This window comes from Rhinoderma darwinii, chromosome 11, assembly GCF_050947455.1.
Source record: "Rhinoderma darwinii isolate aRhiDar2 chromosome 11, aRhiDar2.hap1, whole genome shotgun sequence".
NCBI lineage: Eukaryota > Metazoa > Chordata > Amphibia > Anura > Rhinodermatidae > Rhinoderma > Rhinoderma darwinii.
Window position 1 is genome coordinate 94412423 of NC_134697.1, and position 12456 is coordinate 94424878.

Below are 12456 nucleotides of genomic sequence, written 5' to 3' on the forward strand. Positions count from 1 at the left end.
ACCTTGTGTGTGGATGATGACTATAACCTTGTGTGTGGATGATGATGACTATAACCGTGTGTGTGGATGATGACTATAACCTTGTGTGTGGATGATGATGACTATAACCTTGTGTGTGGATGACGACTATAACCTTGTGTGTGGATGATGATGACTATAACCTTGTGTGTGGATGATGATGACTATAACCTTGTGTGTGGATGATGACTATAACCTTGTGTGTGGATGATGATGACTAACCTTGTGTGTGGATGACGACTATAACCTTGTGTGTGGATGATGATGACTATAACCTTGTGTGGATGATGACTATAACCTTGTGTGGATGATGACTGTAACCTTGTGTGTGGATGACGACTGTAACCTTGTGTGTGGATGACTACTATAACCTTGTGTGTGGATGATGACTATAACCTTGTGTGTGGATGACGACTATAACCTTGTGTGTGGATGACGACTATAACCTTGTGTGTGGATGATGACTATAACCTTGTGTGTGGATGATGATGACTATAACCTTGTGTGTGGATGACGACTATAACCTTGTGTGTGGATGACGACTATAACCTTGTGTGTGGATGATGACTATAACCTTGTGTGTGGATGATGACTATAACCTTGTGTGTGGATGATGACTATAACCTTGTGTGTGGATGATGATGACTATAACTTTGTGTGTGGATGATGATGACTATAACCTTGTGTGTGGATGATGATGACTATAACCTTGTGTGTGGATGATGATGACTATAACCTTGTGTGTGGATGATGATGACTATAACCTTGTGTGTGGATGATGACTATAACCTTGTGTGTGGATGATGACGATAACCTTGTGTGTGGATGACGACTATAACCTTGTGTGTGGATGACGACTATAACCTTGTGTGTGGATGACGACTATAACCTTGTGTGTGGATGATGACTATAACCTTGTGTGTGGATGATGACTATAACCTTGTGTGTGGATGATGATGACTATAACCTTGTGTGTGGATGATGACTATAACCTTGTGTGTGGATGACGATGACTATAACCTCGTGTGTGGATGATGATGACTATAACTTTGTGTGTGGATGACGACTATAACCTTGTGTGTGGATGACGACTATAACCTTGTGTGTGGATGATGACGATAACCTTGTGTGTGGATGACGACTATAACCTTGTGTGTGGATGATGACTATAACCTTGTGTGTGGATGATGATGACTATAACCGTGTGTGTGGATGATGACTATAACCTTGTGTGTGGATGACGACTATAACCTTGTGTGTGGATGATGATGACTATAACCTTGTGTGTGGATGACGATGACTATAACCTTGTGTGTGGATGATGATGACTATAACCTTGTGTGTGGATGATGATGACTATAACCTTGTGTGTGGATGATGACTATAACCTTGTGTGTGGATGATGATGACTATAACCTTGTGTGTGGATGACGACTATAACCTTGTGTGTGGATGATGACTATAACCTTGTGTGTGGATGACGACTATAACCTTGTGTGTGGATGATGATGACTATAACCTTGTGTGGATGATGACTATAACCTTGTGTGTGGATGATGATGACTATAACCTTGTGTGGATGATGACTGTAACCTTGTGTGTGGATGACGACTGTAACCTTGTGTGTGGATGATGATGACTATAACCTTGTGTGTGTGGATGACGACTATAACCTTGTGTGTGGATGATGATGACTATAACCTTGTGTGTGGATGATGACTATAACCTTGTGTGTGGATGATGATGACTATAACCTTGTGTGTGGATGATGATGACTATAACCTTGTGTGTGGATGATGACTATAACCTTGTGTGTGGATGTTGATGACTATAACCTTGTGTGTGGATGATGATGACTATAACCTTGTGTGTGGATGATGACTATAACCTTGTGTGTGGATGATGATGACTATAACCTTGTGTGTGGATGACGACTATAACCTTGTGTGTGGATGATGACTATAACCTTGTGTGTGGATGATGACTATAACCTTGTGTGTGGATGATGATGACTATAACCTTGTGTGTGGATGATGATGACTATAACCTTGTGTGTGGATGATGATGACTATAACCTTGTGTGTGGATGATGATGACTATAATCTTGTGTGTGGATGATGATTATAACCTTGTGTGTGGATGTTGATGACTATAACCTTGTGTGTGGATGATGATGACTAACCTTGTGTGTGGATGATGATGACTAACCTTGTGTGTGGATGATGACTATAACCTTGTGTGTGGATGATGATGACTATAACCTTGTGTGTGGATGATGATGACTATAACCTTGTGTGTGGATGATGATGACTATAATCTTGTGTGTGGATGATGACTATAACCTTGTGTGTGGATGATGATGACTATAACCTTGTGTGTGGATGATGATGACTATAACCTTGTGTGTGGATGATGATGACTATAACCTTGTGTGTGGATGATGACTATAACCTTGTGTGTGGATGACGACTATAACCTTGTGTGTGGATGATGACGACTATAATCTTGTGTGTGGATGATGACGACTATAACCTTGTGTGTGGATGACGACTATAACCTTGTGTGTGGATGACGACTATAACCTTGTGTGTGGATGATGACTATAACCTTGTGTGTGGATGATGACTATAACCTTGTGTGTGGATGATGACGACTATAACCTTGTGTGTGGATGATGATGACTATAACCTTGTGTGTGGATGATGATGACTATAATCTTGTGTGTGGATGATGATGACTATAACCTTGTGTGTGGATGATGATGACTATAATCTTGTGTGTGGATGATGATGACTATAATCTTGTGTGTGGATGATGACTATAACCTTGTGTATGGATGATGATGACTATAACCTTGTGTGTGGATGATGATGACTATAATCTTGTGTGTGGATGATGATGACTATAACCTTGTGTGTGGATGATGATGACTATAATCTTGTGTGTGGATGATGATGACTATAATCTTGTGTGTGGATGATGACTATAACCTTGTGTGTGGATGATGATGACTATAACCTTGTGTGTGGATGATGATGACTATAACCTTGTGTGTGGATGATGACTATAACCTTGTGTGTGGATGACGACTATAACCTTGTGTGTGGATGACGACTATAACCTTGTGTGTGGATGATGATGACTATAACTTTGTGTGTGGATGATGACGACTATAACCTTGTGTGTGGATGATGATGACTATAACCTTGTGTGTGGATGATGACTGTAACCTTGTGTGTGGATGATGATGACTATAACCTTGTGTGTGGATGATGATGACTATAACCTTGTGTGTGGATGATGATGACTATAACCTTGTGTGTGGATGATGATGACTATAACCTTGTGTGTGGATGCAGTTAAAGGGACTGTGTTATCATAAAATTGGCTATTGTTTAGATAAAGTTTTTATATTAAAGAGTTACTGTACTTTCAAAAATCTTTTCATGGGTTCGGCTAATAAGACCCCCACCATCGCTTAACAAAGAAGAAGAAGCGGTCGGCTGAGCGCTCTGCACCTTCTGCTGTGATTGCCGCTCCTTGTTAGACTGAAGATGGCTCGCATAGACATTTTATGTGCGTCGTCTTCAGACTAAGCCCTTATTCAGACGAGCGTGTGTCAAATTGGCTGTAAAAAAACAACTTATTTGCACCCGTGCGGGACCCATTTTCAAGGATCCCTCATAGTCTTTGCAAGGCTCCGTGAAAACGGACAACAATAGGTCATATCATATTTTTTCACGGGCCCTTCGCACGGTCCATTAAAACAGTCCCAACAGTGTGAACAGCCCCATAGAAATAAATGCAGCCATGTGACCGCCATTAAAAAGAAAAACGGACGATTTCAACTTATTTTTTAAGAATTTTTTTTATTTTCTATGCCATTATTTATAGTAAAAAATTATCCGGAAATATTGCAGTTTTCCCAGTGGCCACTAAGTCTCACAATAGACTGACATTTCCAATTCTGTAGAGATGACTGCTGAGAAGGGATCTTATTATGACCGGCAGGAATACTATGAAAGGTAAAACCTATATTATAAAGGTGTAGGCAGGTAAAACAGGGTCCACCATTGGCAATCGGCAATGGAGACATCCCCTCCTCCGCCTTCCTTCACAGTGACCTTTGCGCTGGTCACAGAGCATGCCCAGAGCACTCGCCCATAGAAGTCACTGAGTTATCTCCAGTCTGCAGGTTACTTTGGTCCATGGGGCTGCTGTAAACCATATCTCTAAATGCTGTTAGATGCAGTCCGGGCATGGAAAAAAAAATCTGTAATCAAAAAATAAATAAAATGTTCTAGTATCTGTTTTTAATTAGTCAAAAAATATATATATATCTGATACTGAAGCAAAAACTTGATGTGATGATGATTTTCAATCTTAGCGCTCATGACAGTGAAGTACAAGGGTAGCAACACACATAGCGTATCCACCCTGAACACCGCAGGGCATGCCGTCTGAAAAAACGCAGCCTCCTGGGACGACATTGCAGGCCATGTGACCGTTGCAGCCTGTGATTGGCTGCAGGGGTCACATGGGATGAAACATTATCCCAGGAGGCTGGACTGGAGAAGACGCAGGGAACTCCAGGTAAGTATAACTTTTTTTTTTTCTTCTTACTTGTGATTTTGACGCAACACACACCACTTTGTTGTGAGTTTAAGCACCCCATTAAATTAAATGGGGAATACCCAACACACAAGAGCAGCGATTCCGCAGCATTAATGGACATACTGCGGCTGAAAAAAAACGCATCGCATGTAAATTTATGTGCGTTTTTTTTGGGCAAATTTTTTCCGCTGTGTGGGAATGAGATTTGTTGAAATCTCACCCACACTGCTGCTACTGTAATAAGCTATAATGAAATCCGTTGTGGAGAATCCACTGTTTACAGATAGTGTGTTCCTACCCTAAAAGAGTCCAGTAATGTATGCAAATGAGTTCATCTTTTTATTGTTATATTGCACCGATCCCCAGTGTCAGTTGGGTCCCATTCAGCATTTTGGTCATAGTTTTATTTATATTTTTCCTCTTTTTTTTCATTTGTAAGAGTACAAGCATTGATAAAATAGCACAGCTGAGTATCAAGCAGAGTTGTGTGCGGGAGAGACAGAAAATTAGAAATATTTACTTCCCTGAAAATGTATTTTCCTTAAGTCCAAGGCAGCACCCAGGAGATTTGGATCACGACCCGACCTACTAAAAGGCAGTAAGTGAAACAAGGGTTAATAGGGCACACCCCACAGCTATAAGACCATGCCCAAACCCCCTTCATGTGTGAAATAACCATACTAGTTTTAACTGCGAAACACACTTTATTGGGAGGGCGTCTGCTGCCTTGGAAAATAAAATTTCAGGTAAGTACATTTTTCAATTTCGTATTGTCCTCGGCAGCACCCAAGGGATTTAATTAGCTAAGACCCGAGTGGGTAACTTTCAGCACCTTGTTTAGCATGTCTAGCCTGTAGTGTCTCAGGAAGGTACGGGCTTCAGCCCACACTGCTAACAGATGAATTGTAGAGGGTCCTCTCCCAGTTACGTCAAGAAAGTTGCCAAGAGTCTTGTGGTGTGAGAATGGATACCCTCTGGAACCGTAGTCCCCGGCAAGGTGTAGCCTGAGGAGGAGATAGTGGTTCTCAACCACCTTACTAGAGAAGCCTTACTGACCACTTGCCGCTTTCTGTAGGAGAAAGATTTATGGTCTAAGCACCAGCTGGAGAATATACATCAAACCCTATTATAGACACTTCGAGTCATGTCCCTATAAGAAGACAAAAGAAGCTTGATGACATATTGCGAGAGACCCTGACTTGTTAAATCTGAATCTGAATATTAGAGGTAGGGGGTGGGAAGATATATAAATCTTATTTTCCACAAGAGAGAGAATACATCCAGAGCCACCTGTTTGCCCTCCCTGCTTAGGGCACAGAAATTCTGGAGCTTCCTGTTGGAGACAATTGCCATCAGATCCAGCTCCGTCTTTCCCCACCTCTTCAATAGTAGCTGAAACACGTCTGAATTCCCATTCACCAGGCTTAAACTCCTTCCTGCTGAGAAGATCCGCAGACGGTTTGTTAACGCCTCTGATGTGGAGTGCCGAAATGCTGTTTAGATGACACCAACCGGTCATAATTTTCTAACACTTATTCTCTAGGACATGGCACCTGTTACCCAATTGTTGGTTGAGATATAAAACTGTTCTAAGACTTTTTGTTTAGACCTTGACGTGCGTACCCCTTAACACGTCCGACAAGTGTAACCATTATAGTCTCCCTGCCTTAATTTCTATGAAATTTGATGACCTCTTGCGGTCCTGGCGGGACCACAACCCTGGGTCCAAGAGTCGTTTAGGTGAACTCCCAATTTTGGCTGGAGGCATCCGTGGTTAGCAAGATCCATTCTTGGCATGCAAACAATCTCCCTAACTGAAGATCATGGTTGACCCTTTTCCGCACTGAGTTTGTATCCTTGTGTGTGTCAGGTTCCTATAAGGTGTCAGGATGTGACTGTCTATTTCTCCATGGAGGAGTGGGAGTATATAGAAGGACACAAGGATCAGTATGATGACATCATGATGGAGAATCATCAGGCTCTGATATCACCAGGTAAGAGGAGACTTATGTTGGTCTCGACTGCAAAGTTTCGTTCACATAGCACAGCTTCAGAGCTATTTGTTTTGTTAGGCCGTATTCACATGTAGCTTTTTGTCATGTTTCTTAACGGCATAACACAGCAATTTGGAGGATGACCAAGAAATGTCCATCACCCTGATGATCCGATATGAACAATGTCTTGAGTCACTAGGTGTGTCTCGTCTACAGATGGATCCAGTAAGGAAGAAACACCGGAGAGATGTCCCAGTCCTCTATACACCAGGAATGATCCAGAGGAAAATCAGCATGTCCCACAGGATCATCAGGTAGATGGAAATACCAAATGCTGTATATGATAGAATAAAAGTTGAAATGAATGAGATAAAACTCTATGTTTTTAAAATATTTATGGAGGTGATGAACTGAAATTAGGATTACATTATCTATATGATATAAATATATACTGCTGCCATAAAATATTTAGTTATCATGGTAATTGAAGGGTACAATTTCGTTTTTTCCTTTTTAAACTTCTCCAACTTTTTTGCCTTTTTAATCTTTTAAGGCTCTGTTCACACCTTGTTATCTCAATATGTTTGGGGAAGGCCAAAAAAAATTCATTTTGGCATACGACGGGCCGGTATGCCTTTTAGATTTATTGTATAGTAAAGCGTGGTCTGCTGCGCTTTCCTATACAGAAAGATGCAGTAAAAATGTTATATGGTCCGTTATAGTTGTTTGTTTGTTTTTTTACAATGGGCAACATACGTATACCTAGAAAATGATATATAAGTCGCAGCCTTCCGGCGGAGGTATACTTTGGGGAATACTCTCGATGTATACTGTACACCTGACAAAAAGATAAAACAAGGTGTGAGCAGAGTCTAAATTGTACAGAATTATTTTCATATTTTGTGAATTAGGTTAAAAATCCTATAAAAGTTGAAGACTTCACCAAAACATTCGAGGCCTTTGCGGGTGTAACCCTGCTGTGTAAGGAGGAGGAATTTTATACAGATCTGATCACCGGTGAGTGATAACCATTCAAGGAAATCTATCATCCGTAAATGATCTATTCTTTCAAACAAGTTGTCAGTACAATCTTAGAGAAAATGTGTTTTCACAGTGGAGGGGCCTTGTGACCCATTATCCACCTATTAAACTCCCGCTCTTCACCTCACATCCTAACATGGCCTTAAAGGGGTTGTCCAGGCACGGACAACTGATGACCTATCCACAGGACTCCATACTGATTGGCTAGCTCCAGGCACCGGATGTCCATGCCGGAAGCAGATGGCTCCGGTCACGGAATAGCCGGCGAGCTGCTATTCTGCTGCACAGCCACTATGCAATGGTCGGAGCCATCTGCTTTCGACTCCGAATACGGCATACCCTGCATAACATCCAACGCCCGGAGACAGCCGTAGCAGCTGATCTGTGCTGGTTCCGGATGTCGGATCCCCACCAATCATATACTGATCACCTATCCTGTGGATAGGTCATCAGTTGTCCGTGCCTGGACAACCCCTTTAATGATATCATAAATTGTATTTTTAGTTTTCGGAATAGTATACACAACACATTTTTTTCACACATCTAAACATAGAGTACATAAGGGTTCGGAGTGCTGATTGGTCTTGCTTGTCATCCCTATGTAGAGGGTTAAAGGGGTTGTACAGTCATGGGGTGGTTTTTCAAACTGATGACCTATCCACGGGAGTGCACTTCCTTAGAAACCCCTGCCAAGTAGAATCAACCTAAAAGGGTCTGCATATACCGATGTAGCCATCTTTTATCTTGACTTTAAACGAATTAAATACACATCATCAAGAAGCTTTAACTTGACTTTTTCAATGGCTTTTGTTGTGGGATACCACGCTGCAGCAAGTTATCAGGCAAGATAAACTTGGCTACATCTGTAAATAACAGCGCTAAAAGGCGATATCAGCCACGGGTGTGTGAATACACATTCGTGGCACTGCAATACACATCTCTATAACGGCAATACACATAAATATGTGTATTGCAATGTGAGATGTGCTGCATGGTGTCCAAGGGGTGACAGACTGCCTCCCTCTGCTCTGCTCTAAGTACAGGGGGGGGAATGGGAGCATGCTCAGTAGACACTGCTGTAAAAGACCATAGGATCGGCTCCGGTCCCTATTCCCGTATGCCCATTGCCGGCTGTACGGCAGTCTATAGACCTATTGTTCTTAGCTAGGAACAACATCTCTTTAGAAGATTTCTGCCCCAATAAAATAAAAAAGATACAATCCGTAAATTAAAGTAACAAAGTAAAGCAAATAATTAAATACATGTCATTAGTAGTTAAAAGAAAATATTGATATATTCCCTACATTCTCCATTTTAGCACAAATCTTCAAATGGGTAGAGATGACCGTACTCTTCCCACTTGGCTATTCACCTTAGAGGAGTAGAGAATCAGATGGCAGATTTTGTAAGACGTCAACGGACCGACCTGGGAGAATGGTCTCCAAACTATGAGGTTTTTCACACCCTGACGGCCAGATGGGGGTTATGCTCAGGTGGACTTGTTCGTCTCAAGTCAAAATGTCAAAGGCAAGATTTTATTTTCTCTAAGCCCCAAACACCAGTCAAGGGGAGTGGATGACCTGTACCCAACCTGGGACGTGGATCTAACCTTTGCCCCCCCCCCACCCTTTGATGTTGGGAGGGAATGATCAAAGTAATAACAATTTTTCCACAATTTTGAGATACTTGGCCCTGAAGGAGCCGGTCTTTCTTCCAACAAGGAAGTATTTCCTTTATCCGGGTCCCATCCTTGGTCCAGAACTAAAAAAAAAAATCTAAAATGATCAGCTTGGATTCTGAAAGGGAAATGTTTAGAAAAGATGGACTCTATGACGGAGTAAAATGCACTATACAGAAGACCCACAAACCTGTTACATGATACCATCTAAAGGGATGGAAGAAGTTATGGATATGCCCAAACCAGATCCATTATTTCCAAATATTCAAAGACTTCTTGTATTCTTTCATAAAGAATGTGACAAGGGATTAAGCCCTAGCACTATTAAGATTACAATTTCGGCGGCTTATTTTTTTTATGAAATCTCTTTTTATTACATTTTCAACATAAAAGTATACATCCAATAAGATCAAAGCTTATAGGCTCCGTTTTTAAAGCATTATCTTAAAACATAAAGGCAATACAATCTATAAGCAGAGAGTGACAATGAATTCTTGAGTGATCCACATGTATGCAGGAAACATATAAATTACAGAAAAAAACTATAACGATGGTTGCGGATGAACTATATGGGGAAGGGAAGGAGGTTGGAGGGTTGACAGTGCAAAAATAAAGTGAAGGGATGGTGGAATAGTGCCGTGAATTGAGACTTCATCCGCCAAGCATGGCTTTAGTGCTGGAGAGTGCAACCTACAACTCTAGGTTCATGTATCTACTAGAGAAAGGGGCTGGTTTTTGTATAGACTTTTGGTTCTTGCAATTCCAACCCTGGAGACCATGTGTCATCTAATAGACCAGCTTATTAATTCCTCAAACCTGCATATTGGATTTACATTGGAAATCTATTTGTGGAGAGTAGGTGGCGTAGTTTGCAGCCAGTGAAAGGGAATTAAAAATGTGGCTGCCGCAATAAGGTGGGTCACCAGATTACGTTTGGTCGGAACGTACATATTATCAGGCTTAGCCAGGACAATCAAGGGTACGTATAATGTCCAGGCAGATGAGGATACTGTCCTACAGGTCTGCTCTATTTGAAGACTATCAATGGGCAAGACCACCTGATATGGGAGAGTGAGCCAACACGACTCTCACATCTCCGGCATAAACTTTAATTTGTTCAATTCTGAGCAAAAGGATCTTAGTTGTTTTGTACCACCTCATCAGAAGTTTGTAGTGAATTTCTTGTAGGCGGAAAAGTGGAAAATTACGTGTGGGCTGCAATACAAAAACGGAAGTTAGAGTCCGAATGCGAGATCTCCAACTCCTTCTCTCAAAACAGCAGGAAAGAAGGCTTAGGGGCTGAGGGATAAACTATGGTAAAAAAAATTATATTTTCCTAGACATTAACGATTTGGCAATCCAATACTTTTTCGAATTCTGTAGGTCTGTTAGGAGTATGTTTTTCCGATAGGAGAGAGCAATGCTTCTTAAAGTGCTGATGGAAGGAAGGACGGATGAAACGTTGGGGAAAAGTGTTTTGAAGGACTCCTCATCTGATATCAGCCTATAACCTAGTAAATCACAAAGGGTGTGTGAGTTTTTAACAGATCCCACAGCACTGAACATGAAGTGGCCAACTCTGCAAAACTTGCGATCGTGTCGCCCGGGTCATTAAAACATAGATTACTCGGTCCTGCAACTTGTATCTTAATGTTCTGGTGAAATTATTATTTTTTATTTAAAATGATACAAAAACATTTTGGAGCAATAATTATAAATAATATTGGTAGATGTAGGATTGTTTTCTATTTTATTGACATATTGCTTTAATTATTCAACGTGTAAAGTTTAAAAAAACTGAACATTTTGTTTTGAATTATGTTTTAGTCATTATATGAGAAGCTTTACGTAGAAACATTTTAAAATATCTACTTTTGCGTTTTGAAAAAGATTAAATTAAATCTGTTTCTATTTCCAACAGATGACTGCACCAAAAATGTGGTAGGACAGCTTTTATCTTCAGATTGTGAAGTAAAACACAACACAACACTTCTTACCACAGATATACCGTCACTCCTTCACAGCAGAGATCGATCTACAGACCCCTGTAATCTTGAGGAACCTTCATCTGGTCAATCACAGATTGTTAAACAAAGTACAGGAGGTAAAATATTTCCATGTTCTGAATGTGGGAAACATTTTAAAAGGAAATCTAATCTTTCTATGCACAAAAGAATTCACCAAGATAAGAGGCCATTTTCATGTCCAGAATGTGCGAAAAGTTTTTACCAGAAATCAGATCTCGTCGTACATCAAAGAAGGCACAGAGGGGAGAAGCCATTTTCATGTCCAGAATGTGGGAAGTATTTTCGCCAGAAATCCAATCTTTTTAGACATCAAAAAAGGCACAGAGGCGAAAAGCCATTTTCATGTTCAGAATGTGAGAGAAGTTTTCACCAGAAATCAGATCTTATTATACATCAGAGATCTCACACAGGAGAGAAACCATATTCATGTTCAGAATGTGGAAAATGTTTTGCGAGGAAATCGCGTCTTATTGAACATCAGAGAACTCACACGGGGGAGAAACCTTTTTTATGTTCAGAATGTGGGAAATGTTTTACCCAGAAAACATATCTTTTTAAACATCAGAGAACTCACACAGGTGAGAAGCCATTTCCATGTTCTGAGTGTGGGAAATGTTTTACTAGGAAATTGCTTCTTATTGAACATTGTATAACTCATACAGGGGCGGAACCAATTTTTTGTCCAGAATGTGGAAAATGTTTTAGTCAGAAGTCTGAATTTATTAAACATCAGAGAACTCACACAAGGGAGAAGCCATATTCATGTTCAGAATGTGGGAAATTCTTCACAAGGAAGTCAAGTGTTATTGAACATCTAAGAACTCACACAGGGGAGAAGCCATTTCCATGTCCAGAATGTGGGAAATGTTTCAGCCAGAAGTCTGATGTTGTGAAACATCAGATAATCCATACAGGGGAGAAGCCCTATACATGTTCAGAATGTGGGAAATGTTATAACCATCGATCAGCTCTTGCTCAGCATAAGAAGCGAATCCATTTTAATGTTCAGACTGTAGCGAATGGTTTACCTCAGATGTAGTGCTCCAGGAAAAACAATTGTATTAAAATACTTTTTTTGAAAAAA

At 40.7% G+C, this 12456-nt stretch overlaps 1 protein-coding gene across 2 annotated transcripts in view; it reads left to right on the top strand.

The window, feature by feature from the left end:
• The window catches only part of LOC142663424 (uncharacterized), a 30761-nt gene extending 18305 nt beyond the window's left edge, over window positions 1–12456 (top strand). For both annotated transcript variants that reach the window (XM_075842054.1, XM_075842053.1), the window contains exons 4-7: window positions 6503–6626; window positions 6843–6940; window positions 7538–7643; window positions 11267–12456. In XM_075842054.1, coding sequence (XP_075698169.1) covers window positions 6503–6626; window positions 6843–6940; window positions 7538–7643; window positions 11267–12411 — 1473 coding nt within the window. In that variant the 3' untranslated portion in view covers window positions 12412–12456. The remainder of the gene's footprint in view (window positions 1–6502; window positions 6627–6842; window positions 6941–7537; window positions 7644–11266) is intronic.